The sequence below is a fragment of the Neodiprion virginianus genome, chromosome 1 (assembly GCF_021901495.1).
Source record: "Neodiprion virginianus isolate iyNeoVirg1 chromosome 1, iyNeoVirg1.1, whole genome shotgun sequence".
NCBI lineage: Eukaryota > Metazoa > Arthropoda > Insecta > Hymenoptera > Diprionidae > Neodiprion > Neodiprion virginianus.
Genome location: NC_060877.1, coordinates 31384337 through 31403329, shown reverse-complemented (window position 1 = coordinate 31403329; position 18993 = coordinate 31384337). Strand labels below are relative to the sequence as shown.

Below are 18993 nucleotides of genomic sequence, written 5' to 3'. Positions count from 1 at the left end.
ATTTCGAGAGAACAAAAGTCGGACCAAGTCGTAATAAATCTCGTCATCGATCGAACCAATTTCATTTTTCATTCGCTTTTACAGCGCATAGAAACAACTACATAATACAATAACAAAGTTCAAAGAAATCTGTTTCGCGATGTATAATAATGAACGAGTAATATACTAGATACATTATACAAACTGTATGATAACGTCGATATATGTGATAACCATGCGCATTGTTCAACGAATCATTTCGAATTATATCACGATACGGTTATAATGTACTGCCGAGAAAGAAAAATTCAGATACACAATCGACAATCCGGCGAATTCATAATTTGACGTCGAGTATGGAATTCAACCCCACCGTTCTTCCCTCGTACAAAAGATAACATACAGGCAGACGTAGGTATCGGATACATCTGTAAAACCATTCCGCGATGCGTACGCAAATTTACGTACAAAATAATATCGTACGCGTCAATCCCCGGCAAAGAATATCGCAAAGATAAAAGACACCATCGCATTGCATCTCAGGTTTAATGAGACAGTTGCGAGTTTACCGGAGTATATTATGCCCCAAGAGCGTATATAGCGCCGTATATTACACCGCTATACACGTGCGGGTCCGCAACCCCTGCCGGCACAAAGCAAGTCATTATAACCCTATTATCCCCCGACATCGCCGTGCCCTCACCCTCGTGGCAACCTTCTGCAGAACGAACCCTGAGCGCGCATTTCCAAGTCGCTACCTTTGTCACCCTTGTATTATACCTGCGTGATGGGGGAAGGCAGAGAAGGGGCAGGGAAGTGGGGCGAGAGGGGGGGGGGCGACCTCCGAGCTACACGCACGTCATGAACATTGAACCCTTGGGTGGAGGGAATATTTATTGCGGCTCGAAATCCAATCGTTATACCGTTGTATAAAATGTCCTGAATAGTCGTTGATATTAAATTTGGAACGTTTCTCTTGATCCTACACGAAATACAATAGGTCATGTCAAAATACGTAAATTTACTCTTCGATTCTTTCAGTTTTGTTGTAAAAAAAAAGGAGCCTCACTCGCGATCAGCGTCTGATCGAAATAGACACAATTCAAATGTGCCGCAGTCTGTTTTAGAAATGAATTACATAGATACGCCGGTACGAAAAAACAGCCCCGCCATTCGGTGCGAGGGAATTATTCGAGCATAACCTGCAGCTCCCTTTCTCAAATAATCCTGACAGAAGGCCAAGAGGGTAGTTACGAGCTTCCCCGAAGGGTTAATTCAGCGTGAAAAATTAATTTCGTACCATTCTAGTTGGAGAGGAGAGGAGAGGAGAGGAGAGGAGAGGAGAGGGACGGGACGGTACGGGTCGTTCCGTCGAGTGAGTTTTAGGTGGGTAAAACCGCCGTCGGTGTAAGTAAAACGTATATACGTGAAAAAAACGCTACGAAAGGCGTGAATTTTTGTGTGTACGGACGATTCTGTTCCAGTGAGAATTAGAGTAGGTATTATATTTGTAATTTGGTTAAGCAGGGCTTGAAATTAATCCAAATTTAGCTGAAATTCGTTGGTATTTTTCCACGTAACATGACCAGGTGCCGAGTGCTTGCGGTAATTATCTTCAAACAACCAAATATATACCCTCGTGACGATTATACCAGCAACATTACGTACACATATAATCGTACACATCGTCTACGTTAAACACAAGTACTACAGTTTTTATCGTTTATACGTAGTATAAGTACACGACAGTCGTAGCAGAAGCCGTGCGGCCTTTTCGAGAATAGTGAAACAACTTTTTATTACACGTGTCCAATACCTACACCGTACCGCTTAATTCTACACGTGCGCATGTCATGTACGTACGTAGTTTGCGAACGCGAGCGTATCTCTCTCGCAATCAACCTACGTTTATATACACACGTACGAGAAAGAGAAAGAGAGAATGTACGTGTGTAGGGGAGTTATTACGAGTTGAAGCAGACCGCCCATAGAGTGCGGTGAGATACAATACAAACATACCGCAAAAAGTATCGAGTGAATGATGTAGAATTATGCAGAAAAAAAGAGTAGAGAGGCAGGAAGAAGCTGCGGTGGCGAATAGGAGAGAGAAAGAGAAAAAGAGAGCGAGAACGACGGATGAATGGGAACGGATAGCTTTATTACCTTATTATCTGACAATGAGGAGAAACGAGGTAAAAATAAAGCGGTAGATAGAGAGACCTATATATAAATCTAGGAGAGATGGGATTCGCCGCAGGCGTTTCGGGTTCAACCAGTCGAACAACTTTATAGCCTCGATACATAACGCCGGTTGATCAGCGGCGTCCGAGGAAGAAAAGGTTCTCCTCTCCGGCGCGTATAGGTAAATTACGATGCCAGCCAGTTTATCGAGGAGCCACCGATTGATTTATTTTCATACACCGTGGAATATTAATTTATATTTCGTCCAGTAATAATATTGATTCACACAGAGGAGGCCAGCGGCCATCTGTCAGCCCGTCGCATCGCATGGGATCGTATCGTATCGTATCGGATCGGATCGGCATGGGATCGAATCGAGGCGGCGAGCTCTGTCTCTGTATAACTAATATACGCGCGGGTATCTCTCAATGTATATTATGCTGTTAGCGCGCGGCTTAGTTTCGTAGGCTGTCGGTGAGATAATATTTGTTCAGTCATCCAAATAAACACGCTGACATCCGTCGGTAAACGGTGCCTTTCTTCTCTCTCCGTCTCCCTCCCTCCCGCCGTTTCTCTTTCTATCCCGCATCGACATGCCCCGACAAATTCTCATAATACTCGTGTTGTTAGCAACCGACTACCTCCCTTTTCTCACAGACCCTCGGTCAAAATCTAACTGAAACAAGCCCCCAGCCCCCACCTGCCGAGAAGTGAAAAAAATTCACAGATTTACGTGTACACGCGTGAAGGAGAAGAGTAAGGTGGTGGTGTTGGTGGTGGAGAAGGAGGAGGAGGAGAAGCGGTTAATTACCGATAGTTAGTCACAGTCACCCCTGTAGCGTGTCGAAAGAGAAGAAGATCGAGAGAGAAAGGCCGCCGATTGACGCGGCAAAGAGACAAACGATCGTCGCGCCGCCGACGCGGGAGGAGCGAGGAGGAAGCGAGAGTGAAGTCTCGGGATACCGGATGGACAAATTGTGGAGATGTCTTGAGTTAATTGAAGCTAATTAACTTGTTTTTCTCTCATTAGAAGCCGGAGGATGAAGCAAGGCGCGGGGAATCGCGGCGTGTTTAATCAAGCTGCAAAAGCGTCCTCCTCCTCCACCTCCTCGGCGAAATTCCTCCCCCTCCGAACCATGTCGCAGGAAGCGTCTGCAGTGAATTCCAAAGATCTGCAGCAGCGTATTCGAAAGGACCGCGGCATGCGGGGGGTGGGAGGACAGCCCCCGGCCAACACAAACGATACCTTGCTACAGGTTACAAGAGAAGAAAGAATTACTGCGCGGGAAAACAGCAGCGTACGACAAACGGCGAGTCGCCAAGTTCTGCTGTAAAGCGGTAGAGGAAACGATTGTTTGAGCAACGGACCCCCACCTCCACCCCCCCCCCCCCCCCCCCCCCCGGCCCCCGGGTAGCCATGGAAACGGCGACCCAGCCGCTGGGAGCAGCGGCAGAAGGTGGCAAAATCAGCAACGCCCGCCGCGTCACGACTCGCCGTCGTCGTCGCGAACGCGAAACGGAAGAGAGAGATGCTTTCGTACGGAAAATGGAATTACTTGTTACGTTTAAGCCGCTTACCCATTGCTCCCCGGTCATGGGATTAGTTCGCGGGTGAAATAACCGCGACCAGATATAACAAGTTCAGGTGCGAAAAAACTGGGGGAGGGGGGTCGTAAAAAAAATGAAAATCCTTGCGAGGATCGACCCCCTAACTTTTCATGGCTCGGGAAAAGATGTTCGATGAATACGTTTACGGCATAGGTACACTTATTTCCCAAAAACGCACTAAATGACACCTCGTTCATAAGCATGTAACATGACTTACCGTGAGAGTTTACAAATCTCGCTGGATAATCGATGGACGCGCGTTTTAAGTTTCCAGGGGGGGGGGGGGGGGGCTGACAGACATTTTCTGTTTTATGAGCTTGAAAGTAGAGGGGAAAAAAAAACTACTTGCCAGTAAGGGAGAAGAAACGAATGGATGAGTTAGCGAGTGAGTGTGTAAGCTACCGAGCAAGTTTGCTAAACGTATACATCATATCTACGTACTTGCATATGTTATACACCAAGTCTTTCGCTTTTGGAGTGTGACGATGTGTGTACATGAGATTGCGTATATATTACTAGAAACTGTTTCGAGGAGCGGAGGCGAGTTGCTGTTTACACAAACGTCTCGACTGCAAAAATAATCTCTATTTGCAAACCGTATTTTCACAAGACGTAGTATAATAGATACAGATATTGGGACCTTCGACTCTACCTTTATACACACGGCAACGTCGACTCGAAGAGATTCGGTTGAAGTTTGATTGTCTGAAATTTAGTAATCCACGATCAGAGCAGAACGTTCTCATATTATGAAGGCTAAACTCTTTCAAAATCGTTTTGCAATTGTAAATCAATGGTTTTTGTACCGATGCTTTGTTGCATTATCGTTGCTAACTGAAATCTTGTAAAAAAATTCAAAAGCAGTAGAGTCCTTCTTTATCCATCTATTTGGGTCTCTGTCAAATATAGAAGAAAAAAATTACCAACGACATACATCGTCCTATTTCAACAGTTCACTCACTACAATGTCTCAAAGCTTATGTACACACGTACATAATCGTGCGAAGTCACAACTTGTTAGTGTACGATTTATCTCATTATCAGTGACAAATGACGAGATAAAAATAAAATATCTCGAACATTTCCATCGTCCGAATTAATATATCAATAGATATACCAAAGTGAAATCGTTATGCCGAATTAAAATTCCTGTATTAAAAGTACCAACGATATTGAACGTGTAAGAATAACTTTTTTTTAAATCATTATTTACTGTTGTCATTGTTTTTGTAAAAAAATATCCCTCCGTTTAAAACTATCCATTTACGTATATAAGACTCTATAAAGCTACAATAATTTTGGTGTGATTTTTAGTTTGCTTTCTAGAAAAAAAATGTTCATTTCGTTTTGTCGCCGCGTTTTCAATTTGTTATTTTTTTCATTTTTCCCCAACGTTGAACAGTAATAGTCGATATTTTTGCAGGTACGTAGCCGTATACTGTAACATTGTAAAAAGTAGGCATGACGCGAATGACTGCGGTGACCGATCGAGTCACTCGTCCGCATCGATGGTTACAGGGGGGGGGGGTTATTCGTTCGCGGTTGTAACATCTTCACCATCGACGGGCAATGTCATAGTTATTACTATTATGATTATCATCTTCATCATTATTTTTGTTGTTGTTGTTATTGTTATTATTATTATTATGATACCGGGATATAACGACCGTCGCCGCTTACAATATTATAATGACGCGATGATTATCGTGGTCGAGACGTCAAGCGACGTCGTTACAAACACGCGCGTCGACGGAGCAGCGGCTCAAACGAGATGCGTAAATTAATTAGGCGGGTTACAATGGATTCACGTATAGGTATAATATAATCCCATCGATCATCGCGGATACCCGGCCGGTCTTACATAGCATCGATGTCCGATGGGTGCACCGTCGGCGTTGCATAAAACGAATGAGAAAAAGTCTACATACGATATAAAGGAGCAAATAAAAAGGGAATTTGTGTAGCGGTAAGAGGCGAACAGATGTATCTGTTAACTGTTTGACAGCCGGTTTCCAGCTCGCCGGTTCCCCCCGCCTCTCGGTGTCGCCATGCTTGGCAGCCCGAACTTTCGAGAGTCGTGCGTGAAAAAAGCACAACTTTCGTCTCCGTTAAGTGATATCCATATCCGCGCGTTACGGAAAAGCCAACACATCCCACAAAAGCGGACCTCCCCTCTCTCAACTTTAGTGAATAACATGTGCAAGTTTATTGTTATTCAAACAGCTTAGAGAGGCCGGAGGGCGTTGAATTTAGAGACGAGAGACGCGGGCCTTCTTCAAATCTTACACGTCGACGACGAGGAGCAGGATCGGAAAGTCCCCCAGGGTGTGAATCCTTATCAGATAGACGTTGGGCATTTATACGTATGCGAGTCGACCTTTGTATCGCGCTGTTATTCATCCGAACGTTTGTAAGGCCTTTTCACGGACTCTTTAATAACACTTTCTAAAACTAGTCCCGCGTATAACATTTCCGATTCAACTGTGCAACGTCATTCGTCGTACAACGAAATTACATGCTAATTATCCTCGTCAACACGCATTCGTAATTAGCGAGGTGTTAAACTACCTCTATACACCGTGCGTCTCTTTAATCCCTACGCGATGATCCTCGATTAAGAAGACCGCGGTATCGGTTCACTTTGATGTACAGTACGCAACGCGAATTCGGTCACGTTGCACGTTGAAATGAAATTTCATGCAATTTTCACACTAACGTAACGAGGAAAAGTATCGTAATCTTTACACATCCCGATAATTGTGACGATCAACGATCGTTGTTAAATTATTAATAACAATGAATAGAATATTACTCGATTACTCGATTCAATTACCGAGCTCAAATTTCTAAGCAGTTGCTCGTTGGTCGGATTTCAATTACTCGAGATCAGCCATTACACAATTCAGACCGGAAGAGAAGAAAAAAAACACGATAAATGGAATAAAATTACAATCAAACACTTTTTTAACCATCGTTTTATCGGTACCAAGTACCGCGAAATCGCTTTGATGCTGTCGAAATTTGCTTGTCAACAGGTAGCTACTAGTATCGATAAAATTACGTCTGAGAACCTCGCTAAGAACTGTGAAAGTTCCGCTCGTGAGTGAGCAAATGGAATGACTAAACGGTACATTAGAGAAGGACATGATCGTGGCGCTGACCGCGCATTTAATGACAACATCGTGGGGAAAAAAAAAGAATGTCAAGTTAGAGAGAAGAACTAAATCGAGTCGCTGAATCAAAAATTCTATGCAAGCTGTCTTCGTGACTCGAAAAGAGCAAAAAAAAAATCCATACAAATTAATTATTCAACGTTCGACGACGTTCAACTCGACTGAATATTCCTCGTAACTTTGCTCGCCAGCCGGTTTAATTCTTTTCCCACAGGAAATCAGGAAAACTCGTTGAATTGAGTTGAATTCTTTGGTCTAAGGTACCGATGTATACGTTGTGCATTGTTCGAAGAAACGTGCGGGAAAATTGGGTGGCGAAGCTAAGAAATGGGGAAAATTCCGAGGCGCGTAAAAAGTTTCAATTCACGGTAATGGTGACGAGAGAAATGAGATGAAGAATAATGAGAAGCAGGAGTAAGTGAATTGGGAGGTGGAAAAAAACGTAAAAAAGAAGGACTCGTACAATTGCCTTTAATAATTGCTGGGACGCGGATCGTTGGACCGTTTCGTCGTTACGTGTATAAAATATTGCGAGATGGGCTAAAAGAAATGATATTCTATTTTTTCATCTCCTTCCTCTCTTACAGCGCGACTCATACATTTTTCATACAAAAGAACACAGAGAAACGAAGGAGAATTCCTCGTTATAACAATCTACTTGTATACATATAATGTACGTGTAACAAGAAAAAAGAATACAAGTCAAGAGACGGGATGTTTGAGCGGGAGAGGAAACGACTGTTGAAAAAAGACCGACTAAAATAAAACATTGTTTTAATTACCACAGACGTTTAATTACAATAATTGGCAGATGGCGGCATCCCCCCGTCCCTCGTCGTAAGTCTTCCTCCCTTTAAACTTCACCCATTATCCCAGTCTTTTCTTTCCACCTTTCTACCTTTCCTGCAGTTTTATCATACCGCGCTTACACAGCCATGTATATCTAGATATAATTCTTTTCCTCGCTCCCCCTCCAGCGCCATTGAAACAACCCACTTTACATTTCATCCCTCGCGAAAATCCTTCGGCTAATCTCTATTCAGTGTTCGGATCATCGCCAAGATTATTTGCGTTAGGTTATATACCTACGTATATATTGTACGCAATATTATACAAAGAATAAATGAAAGAAAAAAAAAAAAAAAACCCGAAGAAAACGGTGTATATAAACACCGAAAACAAACAACCGACCGTGAGTTAAGACTGGACGCTAAATCCGAAGCGTTGCAAATTCCGCCCTATAATTTTCACGATAAATGTATACAATATTACAATGAGCGACGTTTTTTTCTCTCGAAATAATCTTGAAACACAGGGTTACGAGTCAAAATTGTATATGTAAGAATATCAAATTGCGTGGTAGCCGCGTGTGTATACATAAACGTAGTTATTACATAACGGCGTAAAGTATGATTACATAGTACGGAACAGATATATAGGTATATACATATAATATCGGTGATTCGTATCAGAGATCGGAAGAAGGTGGTTCGAATGAAAAGCGTAAGATATGAATGGTAAAAATCCCGCAATAACAAAAAAAAATAAATAAATAAAATGCGAGTAAGTAAAAAGTAAATAACAAAGGGATTGAAAAAAATAAAACAGTAATACGTAATATCTACCCTGTAGCGTTAATCTTGAAGAGGCACCGCGTAACGCTCTAATTCCAGTATAAATACGCGTGTTGAAAAACAGTTATCCAGTTAACGTGACAGATACCCGAAACGGGAGAAAAGGAGAATGAAGAGAAAAAGGAAAACAAGATAAATCCGGGATAAAGTCGAGAAAGGAGGCGGAGGTAGAAAAGCGAAGACGGAAAGTTCCTCCCGTCCAAGAACAACGCCGGGCCATCATCATCCCCTTGGAAAGTGTGTGTTCGCGAGATTCACTCCCCCCTTCCCTCCCCCTCCCCCTCCCCCTTCCCCTTTCCACTACCTTCTTATTCTTATTCTTATTTCTACCGCTTATAGATATACATATACATATATATGTATGTACTACGTATATATACGCGGCTCGGGCAGGAAAGTATAAACCCCGGGACGAAGGGATCCCGGTAGGGTGCAGAGCAGGAAGTCGAGGATAGGCGGTGGTCCTCTCCTCCTCTTCCACCTCTTCCTTGTCCTCCTCCTCCCACGTCGTCCAAACGACCCGCGGATAAGGGAGAGAATGAGGGAAGAGAAAGAGGGCAAGAGGGTGAGAGAAGAGCAGCGAGTGTCGGCTCGTTCGTGTGCCTCCGAGGGCGGAGACCACAGAGTATTGATTTCATCCCCCGCGCTTCTCTCCGAGTCCCCGTTTCAACCCCCCTCAACGAACGGCTCGACTTCCACCAACGACCATACCGCCACCCATTCCGGGGGTTGCTTTACCCGAGCCGAGGGGGAAAAATCGTTATACGGGGTAAGGAAAGGGGCGGGGGGTGTTTCAGAGAATTTAATAAAACAAAAATTTTCACCAACCGTGTGATAAAATTTTTAAAACGAATAAAGATTAGATCCGAAAATTTCGATAATTCATACTTTTAGGCGTATGCCGCATAATGCGGATCTGTTGACTTTTCCCCTCCGTAAAAAAGATATACTCGTAATTGTTACAACGTATTCAAAATTCGTTTATCAACTTGACGCTTCGTCACGTGAAAATTACAGTGTATGCGTCGATTGGAAATCATATCATCCATATTTATGCGTGATTGCTGATTATAAATGAGTTGGTTAGTGTTCAAAGTTGAAGTGTTCTACGCGTAAAGAATTTCGAAAGATTGTAAAAGTCGAGTATCGTAACATGCATCTTCGTTGCATAAAACGGAGAAAAGTAATTAAAAGAAAAAGTCAGTTTCAACGATGTGTACGTAATAACACATTTGTATTGTCAGAAATAGAAAAATGACGATACTTTTCATATATTTTGAGTTACGTGTTACGTGTAGTGCACGAATGAAGAAAACAATTACATTCAAAAAATAAAAACGAAAAGAAGAGGGAACCACGAAACTGGGATGAAAATTGGCACAATAGCGCGCGTGTAACTCGGTTATAAATAACACGCGACTTTTCCGCTCCGAGGTCGATGTACATTCTGAACTTTTATACTCGAGGGTCGGCATGGGGCAATTTTCCATAAATTCGGATCACTCTCGGTGCGGTAAATGTACAATATACCTAACAACACGAACCCAGGGCGAAAAGTTGGAAGAGAATCGCGAAGCACGAAGAGTCGCGAATCGCGTATCATTGTCGCAATAAAATCTGGTGCTCGTTCACGAGTCGAAGTTGCGGCGCTGCCGCCGTTGTGAGGCTGATTGCGAGAGCTCGATGTACGGAGTTTAGCTCCAGATACGGAGAGTTCAAAGGTTTTCAAACGACGCTACTGCAAACACAGAATTGCACCGACGTAGAACTGTTATCCGATGCATCGATGAATCAACAAAACTTAGTACGTACACGCCTGAATGCAATTTTTTTTCGGACAGTAACGTGTGCTCCGATTGACATGTTAGAACGAATTACGGTGAAAATTATTATTGTTGTTGTTGTTGTTGTTGTTGTTCTTGTTGTTGTTGTTGTTGTTATTTTGAAAAGATTCAACGTCGACGCGACACGTACTCTACACGGTAATATTCTCGACCATCCGAAGCGGGCGTATATCCGTAGTTCTAAAAAGCTTCGCGAATACAGTTCGCTTGCTGCTCAAGATCTTGTCTCGTTAATTACGCCGGGACGAAGGTGAAACGTAATCTTACAATTGCGGCAGTTATACCGCCTTTACAATTCCCGTCGTCTGTTTCGACCGAGTCGCACTGGATACCGCCAGATTACAGGAGTTTTACAGTTTTAACGCGCGGGTCACGGAAGGATCATTAACTAATAAACGACCGGCGTAACGCGTTAATGAGCGAGACTTTTTTAATATTTCGAAATCCTGCCTCCGCCACCGGCACTTTTCAAAGTTAGATAAAAATTTCAGATATTATACACCGACAAAAATATACGTATCGACGATATATCCTCAAGCGGTAACGACAAGTTGGAATTTTTATTGTGCATGGATCAAGGTTTGTGTGCGTGTATGTGTGTGTGTGTGTAAAGATGCGGCAGCTTTACAGTTTACACTTTGCACCAGGCCGTTGCGCATCTTTATCCATCTTCTTATTTTTTCCTTTTCGAATGACCCATCAACCGAGGATATCAACGTTTCGATACAAAGGAGTAAGTTGAAACTCCGAGAATTTCAAAGTTTGAAAAACAGTTAAACATACCCCGAGATTCACGGTGCGAATAATTTATATGGAAACCGATAAACATGTTTGTTTCAACAGATCATATACTTTGGCGAAAATAGCGACATTCTTTTACACTGTGCAGTTAACGCTGTTTTTTACTTTATAAAAATTCTTAAGATTGCGATGTCATTAAGCAATATACACATCGTATACTGTATATACGTATAAAACGAAAAGAACGAAATAAAATCAGAAGCGTACATATTATTTGGCGGCATTTTTTTCTCTGGTAATGTATTGACTGTATAATTTAGCGTACAAACTAATCGTCGAATGAAAATTAAATACCCTCCGCTACTGAAGAAGCCAAGTGCTTCAAAACGTTGATGATAACAAGATTCTTCTGGGAGCCGCTGATCACTCGGCAGACAAGTCAATTATGTAAAATATTCTTTTTATGCATATATTATCAGTAAGAAACACTGATTGAATATTTGATGAAGTGTCAATTAGTATTCTCTTTGATACGACAAACGTTTCAAGAATAATCAATAATATCCACCAAACAGTGATTAAAAAAAATGTGAGACAGAGAAGATATAAAAAAAAAAAGCTGGCGAAATTTCAGGGTATTTATCACATGAGATACGTATACTGAGAAAAGAATATTTATAACGTATTATAAAAATACTCAGGCGGACGAGTGTGCGATGTGTGATCAAACGAAATATTCGGTCAAACAAAAAGCTTTAATAACATTTTGGTAATCATACGGAGAGGAATTCGATTATTACTGTATTACTTTTTTAATCATTTTTTTTTTTTACTCTTTAGCCGCTTGTCATACGTTCAGAATGTGACGATGGAATTTTTTCCCAACCCCGTTCATACGTGACCAAATGTTTAACCCGTAATTTTTCGCCAAAGTTTGAAAATTTCATGCCGATGCGACAGTACGATAATAATTCAATCACGAATGCAAGTGTGAATTTACATAAGTTGAATGTCTAGAAAAATGGTTTATAGCGTAACGAATCGCATCGGATGTTTTGCGAGAGAAAGAAAGAGTCTCGGAGGCAGTTTATAAAAATAGAATTTCGCAACGTGTGGGTCTAACGATCGGTCAACTGATTTACAGACTCCGGTATACCTAACTTTTTATCGGATGGAAATAAAAATCCGCAAAAAAGACGACGAACCCCGCGGGTTGGGAGAAAACAAAAAGGGAATGAAGAAAAACCAGTAAGAAGTGCAAAAATTGGCCTCTCTCACGGTTTCTCCCTTCCTTCATCTTCTCCCTCTCCCTCGCCCTTTCACTTCTTCTCTCTCTCTCTCTCTCTCTCGTTCGGTCTCTTCCTATTTTTAATGCCGACCCTCCGCACCGCCAACGCTTCTCTCCCCTAGGATACAGAGGGAATGTCGCGGCACGCCGACTCAATCCATTTCTCGTCCCTGCACGAATAACTCTCTCTCTCTCAGGTCGAAGATCTTTTGTCCGGCTGTTCAAATTACAATACATGTGTGTAAAGTGTACGTATCCGCCTATGTAAAGAGAACGCGAGTAAAGGACTCGAATCTCGTCCGGCAATGCAATTATCGATCGAAGCTATAGCTGAATAAATCCAGACAAGATTGACTTCGCGTCGTTGACATAATCGCGCGAAAAAATTTCCCGTCAAGTGGTATAACCATGCCTTACCTACATGCCATGTACACAGGTATACGATAAAATTTGCCAGAGACCTGTTGTACCGAGCGCGCATTCACCGTTTTTTCCCGATCTATTACACGAGGAATCGTGTATACAAAGCATCTGGCCATAGATATACTGTACGTTATATTATTATATACGTACGCTGGTACTTGAGCGGAGTAAATTTTATATGTAAATATAGAATAGATATGTGAAGACGATTTTTTTCCTTCGTCTGTAACCAAAGCCTCGCACGTCTCAAGGATCTGATACCCGAATATCAACGAGAGCGGTTATCGGAGTTTATCTAAATATTATCATAAGTTGGGAATACTTGAAAATTCAATTTACCTATAAATAAAGATAATTTTCTCCTTTTCGTTTCTCGTACGTAAGCATATTTGTGGAGAATCTGAAACTTATATCCCCCTTGAGTGATCTTGAAATTTCGTTGAATCACCGTTTCAACGATTGCCAAGAATTCTGTTATAACGGCTCGTTACGTAGATATACATATACATATATAAGTGAAGAAAAAAACTGTTCGCTTGATAAAGTTCTCGAAAAATGGCATCACGCCGTGAAATCTGGTCATTCGAGTAGATGAAAAACAAAACTATAAACGATAAGTTCTTTGATGCTCAGTTCGCATCCTTCCGAAATTTTCTGTTCAACCCAGAGGATAGGTGTATATATATATATATAATTATATATATTTAAGAATGAAGTGGTCAGAGTCCGTCTGAAACGAAGGTTGAGAAAAAAGAAAGAAGGAACCGTTTAAAAATTCTCCAGGAATGTCATCGGGGCGCCATTGGTAGTGAACAGGAATGAAACAACATACCTAGGTAACGTATTTGATCAAAAATTGAATAACACAAGCTAAAATATCAACAATTCGACAAGATATAGTTTTTCACATATCTAATTTAATTTAAACTTTAATCATTTTCATCAGATTCTAATGTTCCTGTGCTCATTTCTCTCGTCGACGAGTTTAATTAATATTTTCCAGCGTTCCAATGATAAAACCTTTTCTCAAATTGTCGATACGGTAGCGTTCGTTATTCGAATTTGCACGGATTCATTTCCGTTACATACATACATACCCGCAGGGACGATGTTGTATCATTTTTGTTCGCTATTATTGGTTGCAAATAACATTGTTTGCTTTTTATTTACTTTCTTTTCTTCCGAACGTTTTCTCCTATTTTCCCAACTTTTGATCAGGACAATCGGACCGATTGACGATTTAAGCTAATACGGACAAAAGATATCGAAATATATAACCTTACATACAGGATACAAGAGCAAAGTTGTAAATTGACAAGAAAAGTAAGAGTAGTCAAAGATACTACAAGCAGAAGAAGAAGAAGAAGAAGAAGAAGAAGAAGAAGAGGAAAAAACGAAAGTTCAAAGAAAAACAACAACAACAACAACCCGAAAGCTTGAACGAAGGGATAAAAAGGTAAACGTGAATCCCGGATCATGATATAGCGGGGATTTATTGTTTGTATAATGTTACCTTTGGTTCCGGAGTGGAATTGGAGGTCTTGAATTTCTTCGCCGGGGGTGGACTCGTCGCCGTGTCGGAAGAGTCCTCGGGGGGCACGGCGACCGCGGTTCCCGGGACCGCGGCGACTTTGGTCTGTTCGGGTTTAGCCGCGGATCCGGCGGCCGTGGCGCTGGCCGGACTCGGGGGAGGGCAGGGGGCGGCGGCGCTGATGGCCGGGGGGCTGGGACCCTGGGAATTAACGGGGAATCCGGTCCTCGAGTTGCCAGTTTGCGAGGACTGCGGGGGCTGCTGGGGCGCCGCGGCGGCGGGCGTCGGGCCCTGAGAACTCGCCGACGCCTGACTCTGGTTACCGGATCGCGCGTTTCCGTTCATCTCGGGCTTCGACTGCTGATTCGCGCCCCCGTGGGACGACGAAGAAGAAGAAGAAGACGAAGAAGAAGACGACGAAGAGGATCCCTGGGGTTTCTCGTGTTTGTCGCGAGCCTTGTCGCGTCTGTGTCCGCTCGATCCCCGCTTCGACGCCGTCGACGTGTTCGAGGGCGTAGCGACGGATGCGGAAAGGTGAGACGACTTGGACTTGTTCGAACCCGTGGATCCCGACGATGAGTTCGACGCCGAGGACGAAGATGAGGAATCGTTCGCCGAACTCGCCCCGCTTCCGCTCCCCCCGTTTCCGTTATTGTTACCCGCGTTACCGCCCTGGGAATTCTGACCGGTCAGTTGCGCGACGCCGTCCTGAGCGGACGCGTTGCCGTTCAATTCGTTGGACTTGACGATCTCGTGCTTAGCTTCGCTCGTCTTCGTCCCTGGTTTCGTGCGTTTTATTTTCATCTTGAGGCCCTTGTCCACCGTGGCCGAGTGTTCAACAGCCATTTTGGTCGTATTGCCGACGGCGGTATGACCCGCAGCATTCGGCCCGCAGGGCTTACCGGAACTCGCCACTACCGACGATATACCGGTGCTCACCGTGTTCAATGCAGACGACGAACCGTTCACGCCGTTCCCGTTGCTGCACGATATCTGCTGGAGTACGCCACCCGCGGCGGATCCTCCACCTCCTCCTCCTCCTCCTCCGTTTACGCCGCTGCCGCTGCCGCAAGAGTTTCCGGCCGCTCCCGAGTTGCAGGAGCTCGAATTGCTGCCGCAGGAATTGGAAGACGACGATGCGGAAGATGACGAGTTCACCGAGTTCACCGAGTTCACCGAGTTTACGTTCAAAACGTTGTTGCAAGAGTTCGCGCCGCCCGGACCGTTGGCGATGTTCTGATTGCTAGCAGGATTGTTCGTCGTGGCCGAGGCAGGCGTCGAGGCCATGCCTGTCCCCAGGCTCAGTTTCTCGTCCCTCGTTTTCTCGATGTCAGCATCCAGGTCGATTATCAGATCCCCGATACCGATGTCCCACTCGTTGTCGTCGTACTCGAAGTTGTTGCTGTTTGCGGCGGCCGCGTCTCCCGCCGCTGCTGCCGTGTTCGCCGGCCGAGCCTCGACTCCGACTCCGACCTCCCGATGATCCTCCTCCTCCTCCTCCTCCTCCTCGCCGGCGTCGTCGTCGTCCTCGTCGTCTTCGTCCTCGTGCTCGTCCCCTTGCTCGAGAATCGCGGCCACTGTGCCCCGCGCCGGTTGATGCCTGCGTTCGACGCCTCCGCCACCGCCTCTTTCACGGCCGGCCTGCAGGTCCCTGCTGCTCCTACGGAGGGTCGCCGATCTATCGTCCGTGGAAGATCCGGCCGTCGGTCCTGTCGAGCCTTTGCGAATCGGGTTAGGGAGGCGACCGCCTATTGGCGTGGTCGCCATGCCCTTGAAACCGCTGCCCCTGTACCCGCCAGCCTGGTGGTCACCGAACACGCAACCTCGCTCCTGCGGAACTTTGTCTCGTTCAGAGTCGCGGTGTAGACCCTGCAGCAACCTCCGCCCGCCCTACACGCGGCGTCCATCGGACACATCACTCCTCTGATTTAATCCTCGACTCTCTATCGCTTCGCCGGCTTCCGCTTCCGTTGGAGTTTACGATTCGGTTTCGGCGCCCGCGACTCGAGCCTCGTCGCCGCGCAACGCTGCCTCTCTCCTCCCTTCTTGCCCCTGTCTTCTCAGCCTTTCTCTCACTCTCTCTCTCTCCCTTCTTCTTCCTTTCCCCGTTTCCTACTTCTCTCTTTTCTCCCTTCCCGGCGCTACCTTCGTACCGGTGTGTTGTTGTATTATTATGTCATTGTATTCCTTTTTGTTTTTTCCGCCATTCGTTCGTTTCTTCGTTTATTTTCACGTTCGTTATACGATCTTTTATCTTCTGGGAAACAAATGCTACCTGATACTTCGTTTCACTCTCTAATTTCTCTTTCGGATTTTTTATTTTTACTTTTTTGCGAGTGCTTGTTTTCTTATATACATTCTCTCAAAAAAGAGACCAGCTCCCGGCCTCGTGTCTTGTATCTGCTCCATGCGACACCAGCTGCCGTATCTGAAACAACGAAACGGCCCAAATTAGCACCCGACACCACTCACGTTCCTGCGAAGAATTAATCCTCCTCATCCTCCCCAATCCTCATCATCATCATCATTATCATCATCATCATCATCATCATCATATCATCATATCATCATATCCTCATCCTCATCCTCATCCTCATCCTCATCCTCATCCTCATCCTCATCCTCATCCTCATCCTTATCCTCCAGAATACTTCAATATGTGTTCAAAGGTAATTGTGTTTTCTTTTGGTTTTTTTTTTTTTAAATATGTGATTTATTGATTATTTCTTTTCATCCGTAGTCCACAATCATTTACAGACGTATGTAAAAATCTTCGTTGTTGGATATATTTTCGCTGATGTTTAATATCTTAATTTTGTCATTCATCAATTTGTTTTTGTTTTTTTCACTCCTCTTCCTCCATAGTTTTCTATTTCATTATACGTGTACAATCAAATAAGTACATAAATATTACACACATCATAGATATTATACATATATATGGTTACACATGAGTCAATTATAATTCGCAGATTCCAATCATTGGACAGGCAGATACTAATCAATGCACGTATATGTAAATATGTGATATATCGTGCGCCGATGTTGGGTAAATTTGCATGACTCGTTACATGCTACGTACGTAGACATATTATACGTCCACAATGTATGTCGTTTACGCAATAAGCTTCCATTATATGCAACAAATACATAAGCCGTGCGATAAACACAAGGTGTATAAATTGTACAAAATCACGATGTATGCCATATGCAGTATTGTACGCGTCGTTAATTTTGCGAATGTAGCACATATACGTATACATATCCTATGTAACATGTATCAACTGTACGTACATGTGTTCACGGGTGAAAACGAACGCCTCGCGTATGTCCCTCTCCCGTGTCCCCCCTTACACCAGCAACACCAGCAAGGCACGTTGTTCGCTTTGACGTTTCACGTCGCACGTTTAATTAAACGATTTAATTGGGGAGGATCGGTTAATTAATTCTCTCGAGTTTCGACATAGGAACGCGGCGTCCAGCCGCATGCAGCGAACGATACAAACGCCTATACGTATACATAAACACGCATTCGTGCACGAAAAGCGAACGAGAGGGAACGTTGGGGGGGGGGGAATGATCGGAATCGAATCTTGTTAAATCGATCAAAATTACGGGGATGTTGGCTAATGAAGCGGAGTTTTTAATTCTCTGAGATGTCGTCCCCCAATCCCGTGGCCTCTTTTCCATCCCGCCGACTCTCGTGCAAAAATTGTGATTACCACTTATTGTTACCGAAGCGGGAATTCGTGTCAAAGAACGATTAATTTTACCCACGGCGCTTTTGGCAGAGAGCCAGAAACTTTCGTTCTTTTTTTCACCCCCCAGCGATGATCAAGAAACGACACAGCTTACAGGTAGAACGGAACAAAACGAGGAAACGACACCGGGGCAAATCAGTCCAACGGCGAAGAGTCGGGTAAAGAGACGATGAGTAAAACGCGATGGACGAAATTCGGTAAGGGAATCAAAATCTTGATTTTCCGGCGTTAATTTTTGAGAAGATAACTGTCTATGTCAATTCTAATTGAAAAAAAAATATTTTAAGAAAGACGACAAGCTATTCGCGGATAGAAGATTAAAATCTGGCTACTTCTTCTCGTTTTCAATCACCTTGTGGAGCATGAAGGAGGAGAATAAGAAGTTAGGGGAATTCAACCGAACGATCGGTGGCGAGTTATCGAGAAGAAGAGCCGAAAAAACGATGGAAGCATATCTTCGTGCGGTAGAGTCCGATGGAGAATTTATTACCTAGAATCGTTTTCGGTTCGGCATCGCTCGCCCCCTCCTCCTCCTCCTCCTTTTTCGACCGCCGTAAGTGATTAGCAAAGGCAATTAAATCGGTGGTCCGTAACCCGGAGGGCCCAGCCCCCAAAATATAACACGTTAATACCATCCTCGTTCGCCGTCACACGAATGGTCGGTGTGCCATGGTGTGGACGTCGAGGTTCGATCCTTTCCTACCCTCTCCCTGTCCCAGAAGAGGAGCCGAGCGACAAGGAGGGGATCCCATAAAGAGCCGAGAACGGGCAGGCGACAGTTTGAAAGTGATTTAAATCAATCCTCGCAGAAGGCGAAATAAAAATGGTGT

At 44.0% G+C, this 18993-nt stretch overlaps 1 protein-coding gene across 6 annotated transcripts in view; it reads right to left on the bottom strand.

The window, feature by feature from the left end:
• The window catches only part of LOC124308898 (zinc finger protein 608-like), a 96064-nt gene that overhangs the window by 35409 nt on the left and 41662 nt on the right, over positions 1–18993 (bottom strand). For 5 of the 6 annotated variants that reach the window (XM_046772102.1, XM_046772063.1, XM_046772093.1 and 2 more), the window contains exon 2: positions 14385–16830. In XM_046772102.1, the coding sequence (XP_046628058.1) occupies positions 14385–16169 (1785 nt within the window). In that variant the 5' untranslated portion in view covers positions 16170–16830. Of the gene's footprint in view, positions 1–14384; positions 16831–17696; positions 17942–18993 lie in introns of those variants that run through there. The other variant, XM_046772078.1, reaches the window with a different exon arrangement.